Source organism: Dermacentor silvarum, chromosome 8 (genome assembly GCF_013339745.2).
Source record: "Dermacentor silvarum isolate Dsil-2018 chromosome 8, BIME_Dsil_1.4, whole genome shotgun sequence".
In the NCBI taxonomy this organism is placed as follows: Eukaryota; Metazoa; Arthropoda; class Arachnida; order Ixodida; family Ixodidae; genus Dermacentor; species Dermacentor silvarum.
Window position 1 is genome coordinate 18,072,637 of NC_051161.1, and position 19,192 is coordinate 18,091,828.

The 19,192-nt window shown below is 46.1% G+C and overlaps 3 protein-coding genes across 11 annotated transcripts in view; 2 read left to right on the top strand and 1 right to left on the bottom strand.

The window, feature by feature from the left end:
• Positions 1–8,473: 8,473 nt before the first annotated feature.
• Positions 8,474–13,276, bottom strand: LOC119460719 (uncharacterized). Its single transcript, XM_037721783.2, has 2 exons — positions 11,702–13,276; positions 8,474–9,787 (listed from the first exon to the last, which is right to left on the bottom strand). The coding sequence occupies exons 1-2, from the start codon at positions 12,949–12,951 to the stop codon at positions 8,596–8,598; spliced, it is 2,442 nt and encodes an 813-aa protein (XP_037577711.1). The 5' UTR covers positions 12,952–13,276; the 3' UTR covers positions 8,474–8,595.
• A 381-nt stretch (positions 13,277–13,657) lies between these two features.
• On the top strand, positions 13,658–16,250 carry LOC119460720 (tetratricopeptide repeat protein 27). The gene has a single exon (XM_037721784.2). It carries the CDS (start codon positions 13,782–13,784, stop codon positions 16,113–16,115), a length of 2,334 nt encoding a protein of 777 aa, XP_037577712.1. The 5' UTR covers positions 13,658–13,781; the 3' UTR covers positions 16,116–16,250.
• A 1,154-nt stretch (positions 16,251–17,404) lies between these two features.
• The window catches only part of LOC119460722 (plasma membrane calcium-transporting ATPase 2), a 336,648-nt gene continuing 334,860 nt past the window's right edge, over positions 17,405–19,192 (top strand). For 5 of the 9 annotated variants that reach the window (XM_049673163.1, XM_049673164.1, XM_049673165.1 and 2 more), the window contains exon 1: positions 17,406–17,561. The gene's annotated coding sequence lies outside the window, so the exon portion shown is untranslated. Of the gene's footprint in view, positions 17,562–19,192 lie in introns of all 9 variants that reach the window. The other 4 variants (XM_049673162.1, XM_049673149.1, XM_049673159.1 and 1 more) reach the window with 1 other exon arrangement.

Sequence of the window (19,192 nt, forward strand, 5' to 3'; positions counted from 1 at the left end):
AACCAGTGAAACATACAAAGGACAAAAGAAAGGAATTCACACCACAACTGTGGTGTGAATTTCTTTCTCCTGTCCTTTGTCTTTTTGACAGGTTTTTCCTGTAAATGATGTACCAACTGGCCTGGATTTCGAATGTTCAATAGCCTGAACAAGAAGTCGCGATAAGCAATTTCTATAATCTGTAAAAGATCACATTTATCTAGGCGAATTAGCCTCAAGGAACCCGGGTGCTGAGAAGGAAATCTACAGAAGAATAAAAATGTGTTGAAGGCATAGCAAAGTCATGTCTGGCAGCGAACTGCTATCTTTGAAACGAAAAATACAATCATTGCAAACTGCTACTAACGTATGTGGCAGAAATGTGGTTAAAAAAGATGGTTGAGAAGAAGCAAAGACTGCGTAAAAAGTGATGGAACGAAAAATTATAGATGCAACATTAAGAGACAAAAAGACAGCGGTGTGGATTAGAGAACAAACGGGACTAGGTAGTTGATATTCTATTTGATATTAAGAGGAATAAATCGAGTTGGGCACACCTTGCAATGTGCGGAACAGATAACTGTTGGTCTAATAGAGTTCTAGAATGGGTACCAAAAAAACAAAAATGTAGTCAAGGCCGTCGGAAAACTACGTGGTGTGATGAAATTAGGTAGGAAATTTGCAGGCATCAGGTGGACTCGGCTAACACAAGACAGAAGTTGGAGGTGGCTGGGATAGGCCTTCGTCCTGCAGTGGATATAAAATAGGCTGCCTATGATTATGGCATAGCCTTGATGCAAAAGCAGAATCTTAAGTCTAGTTGGTGAGTGATGATGCAAAGCAGATGCGACAGGATGGATGTTGCATGTATTCAAACGTTGGTGCATGTCTTCATTGTCTGTGTCTGTTTTGCACTGTTGATTTCCTGAAGCTTGATGCTCATCCGAAGAAAATTAAATGATGATCAGCGATCAGGCAAAAAGAAGAGGTAGCAGTTGGCAGATATAAAACGGAAGCATGAAGCGAGTAAAGTTGTCTTGGACAAATAGTTGTGGCAGGCCTGCCCACGCTACAGATCCTCTGATATGCTGTTTATTAAATTTCAACAATGTGAGAGCCAGGCAAATGTAGGAATAGGAAACTGCCATAACAAAGGAAGAATTCTTTTAGAAGTGAAAAACGTCTTATGAAAGTTGGCCTTCAAGACTTTAAGGATCTTAAGTGATGTTCCCAGAGATATAAATCCATTATTGTGACAGACGGTCACATGCTTCTGATTTTTCCTTGCATTGGATGCTCAAGGTGCCATTTAGTCACAGGTTAAGAATGCAGCTGCAAGTGTACACTATCCGTCACCTGGGCTTGGGGATTGACAAAAGTAAACCAAGTAACATGCCCCCAGTGCTCAGCTCCTGTGGCAATGCCAGACGCTTGACACCTGCTTTGGTTGTGTCCTGGACGTGGGTGATCAGACTAAGCCAGGTGTACCTAAACACTACAGACATTGATAAGTTCACAGACGTTGCTGCAGTTGCTGTAAGATTCAGTTACAGAAGGTCTAATTTGATTTTCTTTTTTTTTTCCCTTATGCCTTGCAACAAATCATCCCCAAAATAAAAATCACCACTTTGGATTCTTCCTTCCCTTTCTCCTTAGCATACATGTCAAGCATTTGCCAAGCCTGCCTTTGCCTTGCTCAGGTGCTGTAGTGTCTTAAAGCTCTTTACCCTGCTAGGGGAGCTTTTTGTTTTACCAACTGTGAGTGATGCACATACATTTACATGAAGGAGTCAGCATTTAGCATTTGCACATTCTTTTCAGATTTCTGACTTCCAGCAATAAATAGAGGCCCAAAGCCTCTAACCTGATAAAAATAACGACAAGTGCCAGAGCACCCTAAACAACTTACGATAACACTTCTTTCTAGGACCAGTTCTGGTACCCAGGAGGAAGATTCATCAAGATGTCATGATACACTGGCTAGCTTTGTTTCTGGAATCCCTGCGACTATGATTCATGAGCGCAGCTAGAAAAAATAAATGCCGTGCTCTTGTTAGCTTTTTGATGAGCAATGTCGTAATACCTAGCCTTACTGCTAGACGACGGCAGAAAGTTTTGATCAGGGTCATGACGCGACAACGTTGACGACGCCGTCTGACATTTAGAGGCTCTTCCTGTACGTTCCGGTGCCATATGTAAGAGAACTATTTACTGAACTGCAAAAGGATTAAATGCAGCTGCATCCATTTTTTTTTTTTTGGCAGGAGCCTTTCTTGCATTCTTAACGGGGCGCTAAAAAAAATGAAGTAGCTGTTAAGTAAATTGCACTTCTGCAATACCAAAAAATCCACCCTTACCGAAAAAAAAAAGGCATGATAAGCCAGAAAAGACTAAAAAACAAAAGACTGCTGTGGCAACAACGCCCTGAATGAATAAGCTCCCCATGTCGTCATGGATTTGGATGGTGTCCTGCTCAGGCTTTCATTCATTCAAATAACTTTATTGAGTGCCCTGCGATTTGGTGGGGTGGGCCTAGACCCCGCCTAGGCTTGTTGGCTCTTGGCGGCTTCCTCGGCTCGCTGGACAGCCCAGAGTTGGTGCTGCAGGTCCGAGCTGAGCAACGCAGACTACCAGCGCGCGCGGAGGCTGTCGCTGTTTGAGGCTGCATCACTGTTATCGTGTGTTATACCCGCACATTCCCATAGGATATGCTCTAGGGTGGCTCTAGAGTCGCAATGTCTGCACTTGTCAGTCGTGTATAAATCTGGGTGTATTATGTGCATGATAGCTGGACTTGGATAGGATCTGGTTTGTAACTGCCGCCATTCGACAGACTGTTTTTTGTTTAATTTTGGACGAGGCGGCGGGAATGTGCGCCTCTGCAATCTATGGTGTTGTGTAATTTCATGAAATTTGGTCATTCGATCTTCCCACTCCCACTCGTCGGTAGTCGCTGAAGCGGGACTAACCGAGGCTCGGTCCGTAAGCTCTCGAGCCATGCGGTGTGCCACCTCATTGCCACCGTCTGGTAGTGTGTGAGCGGGTGTCCAGATGAGATGGACACTTCTGTCGTGGTTGTTACCTAATTTTAGGAGTCGTAGTGCCTCTGGGGAGATTCGACCATTGGCGAAGTTGCGTATTGCCTTCTGGGAATCACTGATGATTATATCTGCTTGTGTTTGTGCTATGGCTAACGCGATAGCTATTTCCTCTGCGGTTTCTACGTGTGGCGTGTTGACTGTAGCGCTCGTCGTGCATTTTCCCTCGTAATTTATCACCACTTCTGTGTAGGCGCGCTTGTGTCTGTACCTAGCTGCGTCTACAAATATGGTGTCCTTGCTGTTACTGAATTTCTTTTGTATATCGCGTGCTCTGCTTTCCCGCCTACCCTGATGGTGGGTGGGATGCATATTCTTGGGCATTGGAGGGATGGTTATCATGCCTCTGATGTGTCTGGGCATATCTACTTTGACACCATGTTGGTCATGATACCCTATACCCAGGCGATCCAATATTTGCCTACCTGTTTTAGTTTTGGACAGGCGTTCATATTGTGCTATGCGTTGTGCCTCGATTAGCTCATCCAGTGTATTGTGAAGACCTAGCTGCAGTAGTTTATCGTTGCTGGTGGTGATGGAGAGTCCGATTGCTTGCTTGTAGATTTTTCTGATTAAGCAGTCTAATTTGTATCTTTCTGACGAGTACCATCGTAGGTAGGATGCGACGTATACTATTTGGCTTATTACAAACGCTTGGACTAGCCTAAGGAGATTGCCTTCTTTCATTCCACTGTGTTTGTTGGCTATTCGCTTCAGTAGTCGCATGATTTGAGATGTTATATTGTCTAATTTACGTATGGTCTCTCCATTGTAGCCGTTACTTTCAATGATGAGCCCCAATACTCTGATCTTGTCAACCTTGGGTATGGGCGTACCATCCACGGTAGTTAGGCGAATTTCCGGATTGTTTCGTTCCTCGTAGTTGCGTGGTTTTCGGCCACGTTGCGATGGTATATAAATGAGGAGCTCAGATTTCTCAGCCGAACACGCCAGTCCGGTTCCTGCTAGGTATTGTTCAACTGCTTCTATTGCAGGTTGTAATGTGTTTTCAACCTGTCCATCGTTGCCATCGCTCACCCAGAGGGTGATGTCGTCAGCGTAAATGGTATGATTGAGGCCATCGATTTCCTGTAGTTTTGTTGGTAATCCAATTAGAGCCAGGTTAAACAGCATCGGTGATATTACTGAACCTTGGGGCGTACCTGCGCTTCCAATCTGTAGTTCTTCGGAGTCAAGGTCTCCTATCCTAATGTGTGCTTTTCTGTCAGTAAGGAAGTCTCGTATATAATTGTATACTCGCTGGCCTAGGCCTAGGTCATTTATTCTGTTTAATATTGTTTCGTGGGTAACACTGTCAAACGCCTTCTTTAGGTCCAGTCCTAAGATAGCTTTGGTGTTCCGACTGATGTTATCTATAATTTGATGCTTAAGTTGGAGCATTGCATCCTGTGTAGACAAATTTCTCCGGAAGCCCAACATTGTAGGCGGGAGAACGTCGTTATCCTCGAGATAGTTGGTCAGTCTCGCTAGGACAACGTGCTCCATGAGTTTGCCCACACGGGACATGAGTGAAATGGGTCTCAAGTTCTCCAACTGCAGCCGCTTGCCTGGTTTAGGTATTAGAATAATCTGGGCCGTTTTCCATTGCAGTGGTATTGTACCGGATAGCCAGCATGCGTTTATATACTTGGTAAGTTTTTCTAGAGAGGCATCATCGAGATTTCGGATCGTCTTGTTAGTTATTCCGTCTAGTCCTGGCGCAGATGTAGTATTTAGCTTTTGTAGAGCTGCTCTCAATTTCGCTTCGCTAATCGCTTCGTCTAATTGTATGTTTTTGGTGCCTGTGTAATCTGGGTGAGCTGTTGGCTTAGCCCGAGATAAATACCTTGTGGCTACCTCATCGATAAAAGCTTCTTCAGTTTTGTCATAAGCATGCAAGATTTTGTTTATGTTTTGTCTGTACGTAGCTTTACTTTCCTCAGGATTCAAAAGGTGCCTGAGGAAGTTCCACGCTCTGGATAATCAGAACTGATTATCCATATTGGTGCATGTTGCTTCCCATTGTTGGTTACAGAGCTGTTGTGCGTATGCTTCTATATCTCTGTTAAGTCGGGCTAGCCTGCGTCGGAGCGTCCTGTTGGGTCTCTGAGTTTTCCATCTCCTCAGGAGACCTTCTTTAGCTTCCCACATATGTAGGAGTTTACTGTCTACCTGTTCCATTTGCGCGTCCTGGGGAATTATGTGTGTGGCTGAGTTAACATCCTGCTTCAGCTGCGTGCTCCAGTCCGCGATGTCGGTGATAGTATTATCCTTTTTCTCGCGAATTTGTCTGAGTTTGTTCCAGTCTACAATTTTCAGTTGTTTGCCCTTGGTTTTGCTTGGCCCTGCTTTAACAGTGATTTTGAGGATATTATGATCGCTGCCGAGATCCTGTTGGGTGCCCTAATGTTCTTTGTAAAGGTGAGATCTGGCGTAGTATCCACACTAACACTAGACCCTCTCCTCGTAGGAGTCGACGGGTCTGTGATGAGGGTAAGGCCCTCTTGTTGTGCGTCTAGCCATAGGTGTCTACCTTTGGGGTTTTCAAATTTGTATCCCCATGCCGTATGTTGTGCGTTGAAATCCCCTCCAATCACTAAGGCTCTGCCTTTTGCGATAGTGAGGGTCTTGCGGAGAAGTGATCAGAAATTGGGAAGTCGGTTTCTTGGGTTACTATAAACATTAAGGACAAATAGGCTTTGATTGTTTTTTCTAGCAGGTATTAATTCGATTAATATATTGTCTACATCCGCAATGCCTGTATCATACTGAACGACCGTATACCTACGTTTGACTAGAGTGGTGACAGCTCTCGTCTCCCCATCGGCACTACAGAATTATCTGTACCCTGATAATTTGGCCTTACAGTGTGGCTCCTGTAGCATTATGACATCAGGATGTTCCTTATTAATTAGGTGTTGATGTAAGTTGGATCTTTTTCTACTGTATCCTTGACAATTCTATTGCCAGATAGTATAATGATCGTGTCGATCCATGGTGGCAGTTAGTTTTCCGGTTCCCTCCACCGTAGGTGTCGAGGGTTTATTATATGGCTTACTGGTTGTTTTGATGGGGTCACCTCCACTGGTTTGCGGTCCCCACGTCTTCATACGAGATTCAATGTCAGCAAATTTTGTATTAATTGTGTTAAATTGTTGTTGTATTTGCGTCGTAATAGCCTGTGTAACTTGCTGGGTAATTTGTGTGCCCAGATCTGTAAACTGCGTACTTATGATATCTAGCTTGCTTTCTAGAATGTCAATTTTGCTTTCGAGTTCATCCTGTCTTTTCTCAAGAGGTTTAACGGATTTGGTCTTTTTAACTGCGATCGTCTTGTTATCATCTGTGGCTTTGCGTTTGGCTGGCACGTTAGCCTCTTCCTCCATATCTGCCTCTTTTTCCTCAATACTATCTAGTGTGACACCTTGCCCGTTTTTAAGACTAATGTTCTCTTTCCGCAGTCTACCGTTTTCTTCTTCTAGAGCGACAATCCGCTGATGATGTTCTAGCATCATTTGTTTCATCTGTGCTAGTTCTTTTTCTAACGCTCTATTTCTAGTGTTAAGTGCAGCCTCTGCCTCCGCGCGCGCCCCGGAAGCCACGTCAACCCAGCTCACCTGTGATGGGGGTCCGGTGGTGTGGTTGCCGATAGTGCCCTTGCTGTTGCCAATGGCCTGGGGTGACTTGGTGGGGTTGCCACTGCGGGGTCTGGACCTTGACCTTGATCGGTTGCCGGACTGAGATTTGCTTCTGGTTCTTGGGAGGGAACCCGATCTGTTCCTGGTGGCTGTACTTGGGCTTCTTTGGTTGTCGACGTAGTTCTCGTATTCCACTTGTTCCTCTCTCCGGGCACGTTTCCATCTTCGTGTTTTGACGAGGTATGGGATCCGGTACCTTTCTTGGCATCGTTTATCCGCGGTCGGGTGGTCATTTCCACATAGTTGGCATTCTGCTTTGCATTCGTGGTCTTGCTTTGGATTCTTGGTGCCGCAACTCCGGCAAATTTTGTCAGTAGGATTGGGGCATATGTCCGCTCGGTGTCGAAGTCTTCCGCATTCGTAGCAGATGTCAAATTGTTTCTTGTAAAGTGCGCATCGAACAAGCGCAGCTCCGTATTTCACATAGCTAGGGACGTAATATCCATCAAAAATGACGATTACGTTGTTTGTATTGCCCATACGTTTGGCGTAGAGGACGCTTGGGTTACGTGGAGTGACCAGCTTCCTAACGATGTTTTCCGGGCTTTCATCGGCAGAGATACCTCGGATGACTCCTTTCGAGGTGTTCTCCGGTGCTGCGCGATAAGCACAGGCTTCATATTCCTTGCTCCCAATGCTCAGACTGGTTATCGCGACATACTTTTTGGCTCTTTCTTTTGATGGTGTGCCGAGGACTATAATGTTCTGCTTCTGGTTGAGGCAAAGATTATCTTCTTCATCCGCTGTACGTTCAACATTTGTAGCACGTCGTACGCTGTGGTAGATGCGGTCTGTACCGTGTTCAGTCACGTTGAGTCCCCCTCTTGGTCTAATAATGATCCTATAGTCGTCTACTGGTAAGTGAGGCATGCGGCTTGCGACGATTAATTGTCGGATCTGCCGATTGCCCTTTTTCTTGTTCCATGAGGTTTCGTTAGCTCGCTGAAGTGGTGTTTTATCACTATGTGGCCGGTCCACGTTAACAGTGAGTCTTCGATGATTTCTTTTAATTTCGAACCAATGGCCTTGGTCCAACTCTTCTGGTTGAATATCTTCGCCTTCTACACGTACAACGTCCATGTTTGGCATGTTTAGAGGCGTTAGGCTCAGCACATCAGCCATTGCGGCTGGTGATACATCGCGACGGGGATGCTATCGCTAGGCCTAGGCTTCCCAGTCGGCGTGGCAAACTGTTTGCAATGATTGCTGGAAATGGCCCACCTGGTTTATTAGGTGTCCAGGTGATCCTTGGATCTTCCTGCTTCTCCTGAGATGTGAATTTTCTCGTTATAGTCGAAAAACCGCCGGCAAGCATTCGAAGTTTACGGAGCCGACGTGAAACGCATCCGCTTTCGGTCTTCTTCTTGCTCAGGCTTTGTTAATTTTTTATTGGTAAAGATGGGCTACACTGTATCCCAAAAGAGCCAACGACCAAGCTTGGCAAGTTTCACAAGCTTTTACTGAGACACATACGAAAAAAAAAAAAAAAACTGATATCCACGACATCATGCTGACATACTGGCACTGAGGTTTCTATGCAAAATTTAATAAAATTGAACTTTAAACTTAATTTTCTTCTTTAATAATTCACCTATTACCCAACAATTATTGAAACGAGTTTTGAAAGGACATTTTGTCAGTACTAACTGACTTAGTGTTCCTCTTTAGTGTCCCTTAAGCCACTGACACATGCACACATTCAGCTTTCTTTAACCATTTTGAACATGTTTATTAACCTGACAATCAATAATAGCATTTCAAGCAAAATTTCTTAACGTCACCAACACATCACTCCTTGGGAGGTCCATCAATCCTCGACATTACATACAGTCTTCTTTCACAGGTCTCTTTTCAGCTTCTTTGACCTTCACAAAACACAGTCCGTGTTGAGTCACTTGGGTGTCCACGTCCACTCTGCCTTCTAGGAATACAACAAACAGACATGCCTTCCGGCAACTGCGATAGATCTTTCTTAAAAGCTTGTCCACTTCTGCTGCCTTTTCCTCGGTGACTTGTCCATCACTGTCCTGTGCTTGAAGCCCAGCCATGACAATCTGGTTTGTTTCCATAAGAGACCGCACGCTTCGTGCGACTTCTATGTTGCCACTCACTTCAGTGTGTGGAGTGGTGTTGAGCACAAACTTTGGGTAGTTGCTAAGGACTTTCTTGGTGCCAACAAGGTGAACCAACCTCCGGTTCTCCCTTTTATTAAGGTAGTAAAACAGGTTGCTTACAGCGCCACGGAAATCAGTCTGGAGCTGATTCCGACATTTGGCCCACGCCGTTAATTCTTTTTGCTTGCTCCGAGATTTTTGTGGCTTGGTTACTGTGGTGGACTCCATCTCTGCTTCGTCATAAACGTAAACTCCAATAGGCTCGTATTCTTCCTCTTTCTTGCCAGTACTTCCAAATCCCATTTCATCCTCATCGTAGACATAAACGTTGAACCGCGTCTTACGATCATATATTTCAAATGCCCTGTCCATGATTTTGTTTTGCATTTCTTTAAGAACGGCATCTCCATAAAAGAGGCCCTGTTTGAGCCTATGCTTGACAAGGCGAAGACTTGCAGTGGCGTCCTCTGCGGAACAGTGGCCGTCGGTGCCCGTTTGAATTTCTTCACCAAGAAAAGTGCTTGTCAGTGTCTTGAGCTTTGTCTTGATTCGCCGGTTTCCTGAGATATTGAAGATGACACTGGAGTCAATCACATATGGATGTATCAAATGTAAAGCGTGCAAGTCAAAGTTCAGCGACTGTCCCACGAGAATGGCATCACTGGGCAGGAGATCGGATATTGCTTTTTGGACATCTTCAATACGTGTCCAAACTGGGTCCAGCATTTCTTTTGTTATGCCACTGAACTGTGTGAGGTAGTCAATTATGCGGTTTCGAGGTTTGACCAGTTCGTCAAGTAGCACGTTTTCATCTTCATCCACCATGGTCACACGGGTGAGCTCGTTGACCCTGGCTGTTGTCAAGCACATCTCACAATCTAATCCGAACAAGCGGGAGCTGCAAAGAGAAAGATGGGAAACTGCAGTTCTAGATTCACATATAGCCAAACACACCCAGTGGCATTGCTAGAGCAGCAGGTACAGCACAGATGTAGATTACAGTGGAATCTCGTTGATACGATTTTCACGGGAAAATAAAACGCATATCCGAAATTTGTATCATCCAACTAAATCGTATTATTGGGAAAAGAAAAAGCAAACATATCTCGAAAAACGTATTAAGCAGAATCATATCAACGAGGTTCCACTGTATTATGTCCAGGGGGGGGGGGGGGGGGTATTGTGTATTAAAGGCAGACTTTGGTGTAGGTGAACCTTTTCAACAGCTCAGACGCTATGGCAATCTATTTTGAGTGTGTGTGTGCATGTGTGTGTGTGTGCAGGAGCTGGGGCTCATTTTGCCGTGCATACTTTTATTTGTTACTGCGAAAGCCAGGCGCTCCTTTTGTTGAGAGTGGGGTCAACCTCCAAGGCTGGAGTGCCCCCACTGCCTCCCCCCTCATCTGCAGTTCCAAAGCACCTGCTGTAAAAAAAAAAAAAAAAAAAAAAAAAAAAAAAACATTTCTTTTCCAAATTAATTTATCCACACCGTCAGGCTCGTAAACAGGGGGAGGGTTAGGGGGTCCTGACACTCCTGAAATTATTGCCATGGCAATATATTGCGCAGTGCAATTCCATATATGTCATTATATTGTATGTACACATCAATATATTCATTATATGTTTGTACTATCATATGTCAGCAATGTGGCTGATTCATACGTGAAAGTAAGCAAATGAAATTTTTTGAAATTGCCACGTTAAATGGCCACGTTGTCCCAACAAAACGTCTCTCGAAAATTCCTTGGTACAGCCCTGCTGACAGTCCACACTCTACCAAAATTCTGTGCACGTTCATTATGCTGATTTGTCACCGGGGCAGCCAAAGGAGGTAAAGAACAGATACAGAACTCAGCGTTTTCAGTCATAGTTGCCATTAAATCTGCCAAGGACTGCTACTAGCAGCATACTTTGTGGAAGCGGTGGCAAGCGAAATATAGATCAGCCCATTTGCAGCTAGCAACATGGGGAAATGCTTGTGGTATAAAAGTTTAGAAGCTTAATGTAATTTCACTTAATGTAATTCAAACCATGGATGCCTGTAGTTTTCACGGGACCAAAAAATGGTATCATTAGCATTTATAATTTGTTCTAATTATGTTCAGCCCCCCGTCTGTGTCACTCTTTAAACATCTATATCACAGCCAATTTAATGATTACCTGATGTATTGTACTTTGATTTCAAATAATCTGATATCTCCACATTCTTCTTGCTGTGGTGTCGCACTTCAAAAAATGTAGAGCTTTGCACTTCTGCTTATTTGATTAGAACCATCTAGAGCACACATGCAAGTTCTTATTGATGGGAAGCACAGCACCTCACAAGGCATGCATGCACACTGCACCACATATTGCATAGTTGCTGCCATACATGGTCATACAGTCACATAGTCTATCACAGGTTACTTCCTTCACTGCTTCTGCTGAAAGAACAGCATAGTTAATATTACGCTTTAAGTCATTTTTCTTTTGATGTCTTAAACTGTGTGAGTATCAGTTACCTTACACTGCTGGCTTGCAACAGCTGAGAAGTGAATGCTTTTGTAGTTTAGTAAGAATGCCTTCATTCGATGGGTGCTTGAAATTATACAAATGAAAGCAAGAGTTCCTATATTTACACAGAAGTTCTGGTGCTAGACACAGGCACACACAAAGAAAAACATCAGGGACTTACACATACGCCAGAACCAATACAGCAACAACAATATGGCAGCAATGCATAAGCTTCCAGTTCCACACTGGCATTCTGTATGACTGCACAAGTTTGTGTGCAGCTTAACAGAACTGCAGCCCACAACCTAGCTATACTTACTTATGATTTACTGGTGTGTAGCTTGACTTTGTATAGACGTAGTCTCGTGTGTTGTTTGCTCTGATCAGTGGATAACCTTCCGTCAGCATTTGTACTGGGCTCAACAAAAAAAATGTGCGGGGCACCTCAAAAGCGCCGATGTCCTCATCTTCAGTTGGTGCATCTTCTGCCAGAAGCTTTTCAGGCCACTGACTGTCAGGCAGCTGCGTCTTTGTATTTCTGCCATTCTCGTTGGCACTTTTGTTTTGCACTGCCACCGTCTGGCTCTGTACTGGCGGATCAGCATCCGTGACATCACTGCTCTTTGGAGCGCTTGGTTTGTCGGACGGCTCCGGTACCGTCTGGCTCTGTACTAGCGGATCAGCATCCGTGACATCACTGCTCTTTGGAGCGCTTGGTTTGTCGGACGGCTCCGGTTCTTCGTTTTTCCCACTGGTTTCTTTATCGCCAGGCTGCTTGATGGGCACAAACGCGCCGTAGCACCTGAAGACCGCGCCAGCAGCCTCGGCCGCCTCCAGTGAGCCAAAGAAGCACCGCAGTTTCATGCCGCTGTTGAGACTGATTGGCACTTGCGTAAGTTCAGATTCGGTTGTGGCGCTGTAACGCGCAGAGGGAACGACACGGACACCGCCGTCGGGAAATATGTTCCTGAGCTTCGGGAACTGTTCAGCACTCGCACTAAGGTCCTTCGCTGACAGTCCGCTCACAGTGATTACGACAATGTGGCTGGTTTTGTCGTTTCGTAGGTACCGGCACCAACGCGTCAAGAGTGGGGTCTTCGGGCCCATCAGGGCCACAAGGAGCAGGGCCTGGATATCTTGAAGGTAAAGAACGGCCTTGTCCTCCACGACGTCCTCGGAATCGTCGTTGTCGGTACTGGCATCGGTTTCAGGCCACGACCAAGCAGCTTCGGAGCCATCATCGGTCAGAAAAAACTTGGGCATTTCTTTCCACGCACTAGGAAAGGGTCGCTTCCGGGCTCGAAGCTGCACCAATTCTTCGCTGATTGCCTTGGCAGCGTCTGGTAGCTCCGATGTTTTTCTCTCCGAAACAGACGTTTTTTCGTGCGCCCAAGTTTTGTCTAAGTTTTGACGCTTCTTGGTTGCAGGGGCCGATTCCGGGCTGACCGATGACTTGTCCTCGCACAACTCCAAAAAAGCTTCAATCTTCCTCTTCTTGGATTCCATGCGCTTCATCTTCTTAGAACTCAAACCGATTCGCTTCTCGGCTTTTCCGTTGACAGGTGCCATCACGCTAGCACGTCAGATATACGCAGTACCACTGCAGGTAGCCAGGAACACGTGGAGTGACGCTTACCAATCGAGCAAGGCGACTGATCCAAACGCGCTTATGATTCGCAAGTCCAGTCCATGTTGTCCTGGCAGTTGAGCCCTCGCGAACATGCGCGAGAGTACCATGCGGCTAAACACACAGAAGTATTGTTTTGCCGTAACTTACACTTCAGGATTCGTACACATGATACATGTTAGTTTCACCGCGGCAGTTCTCAACGCACCTGACGCGTGCATGCCATGAGCTGCATGCGGCCACTGTAATGTTTTTTTCACTGCACAACTGCAACATTGTGCGCAGACGCCGCGCAAAAAGGCCCCAAATCTGAACAATCCGGCTAATAAAATAATTTTGCTGCAGAGATTGATAAAAAAAATCAGCGGCACAGAATTTTTTTATGTTGTTCAAAAAAAAAAAACACAGATAAATGCAACTTTTAAAGTGTTGCGTTGATATGAGTTTTTGGTAAATGCGGTAAACAAAAGCATAGCCTCCGAGATTATTTTTTTTGCCATAAGTTGTTGCTAAGAGTGCAATTTGGATCTCACCTATTCACATTGTAAAAAAGATGTAATTTTATAAATAGTAGAGCTCTGTGTTTAAAAATATTTATTGTGATAAAGGAACGCAGCCAGCTTTAGCCAATCTTCCGACCGACTTGTGTTCTGTGCGCGAGCGACATGCGAGTCCATGTGCTCAAGCGCTTGACGTTGTCTGCACACTTAAAAATACTAACGTTCTAGTTTACACGTTGTGTTATTGATACTTTGGTGGTGTTTACTACGTCATGAGTAAATCTGCTGCTATGGAACTTCTCGAAGAGATAGAGCGGACTGTCGTTCTTGGGCGAGAATTTTCCAACGTGCTTGAAGACGCGTGTGGTGTTTCTGACCAAGACGAGTTTGATTTCTTGCGATTCCTCGTAGACTGCATTGTCCGTGGCGACTACGTGAGTGTGTTCACAGACGATCGGACAAAGAGATTACTGCGCGTGTCATCTTACTCTAGTTGTTTATGTGAAATACTTGAGAAATGCAACAACTACGTGGACGGCGGTCGCCGCACTCGGCAATTGACTGTGCTCCTTGTCGGTGTAGCTGCTTTGAAGCTCTTTGTCCAGTGCAACTGGACGGGACCAGCTGTAGAAGTTGTTAATGACATTTTCCCCAACTCGGAATCCGACGAGTGCCAGCGCGCGTGTCTGAAAGCTCTCGAAATATGCGGAGAGCCGCCATACCACCTGATAGAACAAGCCCCTTTCCTTATCATTGCCGAGGCCTTGCTTGTGCGCTGTAATGAAATGCTTCACAGCTGTTGGTCCGCTGACTGGTGGGCGTGGAGGTGTGCGTACGTACATCAGTTAGTTATGCTTGACCGATCCCAAGAACTGTACAACGAAATTTGCGACCGAATCGCCAAGGTTGAAAAGAATCTACCTTCCCCCGATGAAGGCGACGAGCAGAGAAAGCTAAGAATGGTGTATTGCACCGAAGCAGCGCTGTCCTACGTGCATTACTTCGAAGTGCGAAATAGTCGTTCGTACTTGGACGCGGCGAAAAGTGTTTCAAATGTCGAGTTTCAGCTGACTGGAGCACTTGGAAAGAGGACTTACCACCAGGAAAATGAGCTCCCCCAGTTGCTGCTTGAAGTGCGGCACAAAGAAAACGGCGACGTCGCTACTTCGTCGTTAAAAAGGGCGAATTATTTCCCTAAGAATGCGCCGCTTAAAGATGACACCGTCATGAATGAGATAAAGTTTAGTGCCAGTACAGCTGCAGATGTTAGCCTAACGCCCGAGGAGGGTTGTTTGCTTCTAGCCGTGTGCATCCTGAGCAAGAGCATCAGTGCACCAGATGCTCTTAGAGATGAAGAAGTCATGGCATACATTGAGCGAGTGCTTTCAGTGCCTTGCTCTTGGTCGGTGCAGTTCAGTGCACTCTTTCAGCGATGCAGACTGGAACGTAAAAGTAGCCGGCGAGTCGAGCGATCTATGACTCAACTGCAGTGCCTCGTCGACGCTGTTAAATCCCCTGAACCTAGTGCTAGTGCCAGGCAAGAGCTCTTCTTCTCTGTAGCTATGCCGTCCATCTGGGAAGTTGAAAAGGAGCTGGGCAACCTCTTCTTCGCACTGGGCGCTACAAAGAGTGCCCTCGACGTTTTCATCAAATACGAGCTTTGGGAAGATGTTATAAACTGTTACACCAAGATAGGACGCCGTGACAGAGCAGAAAATGTTGTGAGGAAGCTGCTCGAAGAAGAAGAATCCGCGCACCTGTACTGTTTGCTGGGTGACGCAACGCAGGACCCTGAGCACTACACGAAGGCCTGGGAGATATCAGGTCATACCAGTGCAAGAGCTCAGCGCTCACTTGGCTTGTTCTATTATAACAAGAAGGAGTTTCAAGAGGCCATTCCGTATCTTGAAAAGTCATCAGAACTTAATGGAATACAGATGAACGTTTGGTTTGCCCTTGGTTACTCTGCCATGCAGGTTGAGAACTATGCTCTGTCTGTGAAGGCATATAAACGTGTTGTGAATTTGGACCCTGAAAGCTTTGAAGCATGGAACAATATGGCCAGTGCTTATATCCACATGGGAGACAAGCAAAAAGCCTGGAAAGTTCTGCAGGAAGCACTTAAGTGCAGTTATGACAATTGGAGAGTGTGGGAAAACTACCTACTTGTGTGCATGGATGTTGGAGCTTTTGAGGAGTGCATAACTTCTTGGCACAGACTGATTGACATTAAGGGAAAGCATTCTGATGGCAAGGTGGCGAGACTCTTGGTTAAGGTTGTAGCTGAAGGAATTCCTGACATCTATGGCAAGCCTGGAACTCACCTTAAGTCGAAGCTGCTCGCGCTGTTTGGCAGAGTGACATCTGGTGTCACTAACGATGCTGACATTTGGCACTCGTACGGGTCTCTCTACCAGCTCTCAAGTGAAGATTCAAGTACAACTGTGGAAGACACAGAGCGAATGCTACAATTCTTTCAGAAATCATTTCGCTGTCATAATCAAAAGTCAAATTGGGAGAAGGAAGTGGCAGCTTGCAGGGAGCATCTAATACGTTCGAAGGACCTTTTGGACATTTACATTTCTGCGACAAAACAGTTTAAATGACAGAGCTCGCAAGCACCAGCTCTTATCATCTGCTAGAATCACAGTGAAAGGTACGCTGTCAATTGTTGAGAACTACAAAGTCAACTATACATCTGAAATTCTTGATGAACTGACACCTGCAATTAATACTCTTGCAGTGAAATTAGAAGAAATTGCTTCGCTTATCAATTCCCTTGGTTAAGCCATCACAGGACCCATATTGTTGCTGGTTGTAAATTTGTGTTGCTCTGTTTCGCACAACATATTTGGGATTTATTGCATTAACACACATTGTTGCGTTTTCTCTGGCAGTTTTTACCATTGTGAAAATGTACACATTGTACAATACACTATTTGATTTATTGCTATACTCTGATGTTTTACTCATCTCGTGTGATTTGTTTGATATTGATATCACTATTTTCTGGGTATTGTTTTTTAGTATAAAATGTCAAGCTGCATAACATTTTAGTAATCCTACGCTTTATCAAAATCATGTGTGCATGCTTAAGGTGCAAGCTGTACTTCATGAAGTAAAACATTGTATCACTGGTGCTCTAAACAAGAGAGACATTATGTATGTGACAACCGAAGAATTCAGTGGGCGGGGTCCTACACAAAAGAAGTTGCATAGCTGCGCCAGCCAATTGTTTTCCCTCATTTCCTTGATGTCATGGCGGCGACCAACTTCATTTAATACAAACTTAATGTTTCTTTCAGTCGGCATCTCTCGGGAACAATGTTTCGTCGACTGGAAGCACAAAAGGCAGATACAGTTCTGTTTTGTGGACGGGGCCTGCATTTTAGATTGTCCCCACCTGTATTTGGTGTCAGGCAAACCTAGTCAGCCAGCAGGCTTTTTTTTTTCTTTTCTTTTTTTTATGCGGCGCATAAATATTGCCGTCAGGCCTGTCACACGTCATGGCAGTACTCGACTTTCGTTTATTATAGTGTATGCTTCAAAATGAATTACGTAAAACAGTTTTTAGTTCTGGCCCTGGAAGTTCCTTGTCAGGCTGGAGGGTCCAGTTATACATTCCCGTAAGTGTGATCAGCCAGCAGCCTCGTTCCGACGCACATCTGGTGGCAGGAGCCCCAAGTGTTTTCCCACCTCGTTCAGCCAAACGGCGGCGACATTGCAGTGGTTGGCACGGGAGTCCTCGTTTTCGCAGAAAATATTCGCCCCATGCGTGGTTCGGGCGCTCCGCGACAGGCGGCAGCACTCGTACCGCGCATCCGCTCGGCGCTCCGCCGTGACGCATGCGGCGGCCCTGCAGCGGCAACAAATGACGGGAGGGGAACGGAGGGACCGCAAGGTCACATGACTAGTCGCAAGAGATCATTCAGCGGTGTGCAGAAGCTTTTTTGGGAGAGGGGCGACGTTTGTGTGCACTGGTTGAATCTATTTATAGTGTGATCAATACTGGAAAATTTGGGAATACATCGGGACGACAAGCAAAAAAGCGGGTAAGTGTCGACAGTTTTCTCGCCTACTGGCTGGTCAAGCATCCTCGACGCGTTTCACGGCTAAACCGACGTCGTCCGCCGCGCTTCGCCATGGTTTCGCGTCGCGCCGCTCGCCTGCTTCGCCGGCAGCGCTCGACCGGCAAGGGGAGCGCGCTAGCTGTTGCATTTTTTTGCCTTGGCTCGAGTGTGTCGGCATATTTTTACGTTACCTACACACCGTGCCGTGTATAGCGGTCGGATCTGCTGGTACCGGACTTCTATTCCGACAAGTCACGCTTAGCTAAGCAAAGGTAGCCGGCCACTATTATAAGCGTGCCTTTCCTTTCGGTTCCTCCAATGCGCGCGCCCGGCTGGTTCCAGTATAACCTGATATCCAGAGCTCTTCTGCTTCGAGTTCTTCGCTGCATGTGAGTAGCTGTGCTGCCAGTCATTGCAGATTCCGTGAGAATGTTTTTCGCTTAGCACCGGCGACACGCGCACTATCCGCGGAGAATTACATTTCCGGCGCCGCTATAAATACGGAGAGTGGGCTACCCAGTGTGACTCTCCGTTTACCTGCGGCTCTGATGCGATGACCCTGTTCTCTTAAAGGGGCCTGCCTGTGCCTCCTTCTAAAGGGTGTTCGCTCTCTCTATCTTGTCCCCCCCCCCCCCCCCCCCTGCCTAAAAAAAAAAAAAAAAAAAAAAAGACGCACGAAAATACTGTGGAAATGTCTACTGGTTGCACTCGGAATGAACACGTCGCTCGAAATAGTCTTACATACGATATACGTCTAGCAAAGCAAACCAAGTGTACTTTCGCTCATTCAAACGTCCAGGCCGGCTTCGTGTTCCGCACGTGGCAAAACGGCGTTCCAGCAGTGCAGGCAGGCACGCCTCCGGAGAGCGGGCTCCTGCCTCGGCGGCTATGGCGTCAGGCTGCGTTAGATCAGGTTCGATCGCGGCGCGCGCTCTTCCACGACCGCGTTGCACTCTTAAGGGGGTCCCGGCAGTTGTGTGTGCCCCCCTGTTTCGCGACATAACTAACCGTTACGAGATGTGAAATTGTAATTGTCCGCGCTGGTCGCACTGCTGTGTCGAGGAAACTGCTGAAACTAAACGCTTTCTGAACCGGGTTCGCTTGCCAGTTTCTTGGCGCTCGAGGTGGGTATAACTGTACACTTTGCTCAAGGAGGATATTTGAAGCGGCCGGAGAGTTTGTTTAGTAAGTTCACATGCGTTACGCACATGAATGTGTGCGAATATAATTGTCTTGCGCTGATGATTCTATCCTTTTAACTATGTACGAGCGAATCGATTGTGCATGACCTTGGGACAAGCACGCGATGATGCTGATTAATTAAAGGCAGAACAGCACTTCACATTGCGCTGCGGGCCAGGACTCTTCGCGCTAGGTATCGCTCTGTAGGCCTGCAAATGTGAAACTCTCTTTAATGGCCGAGTTGGCTGAGTGGTCAGCCTGAGTGAATTCCAGCCTGACTGGCCTCCCACCGAGGGCTGCCCGCCGAGAGAGGCGTGATATTCGTTTTAGTAACCGGTCAGCACGTTTGCATACGCCGTTGCGCCATATCGCTTCCCTTTTCGCATACAAAGACCCCCATTTTCATTCTCCGACGAAACAAACATCTGTGT

Coding starts and splice junctions, on each gene's coding strand:
- LOC119460719 (XM_037721783.2), bottom strand. CDS start 12,951: ATGGCACCTGTCAACGGAAAAGCCGAGAAGCGAATCGGTTTGAGTTCT. Junction 9,788..11,701: donor TACACACCAGTAAATCATAA/GTAAGTATAGCT, acceptor TTCTCTTTGCAG/CTCCCGCTTGTTCGGATTAG.
- LOC119460720 (XM_037721784.2), top strand. CDS start 13,782: ATGAGTAAATCTGCTGCTATGGAACTTCTCGAAGAGATAGAGCGGACT.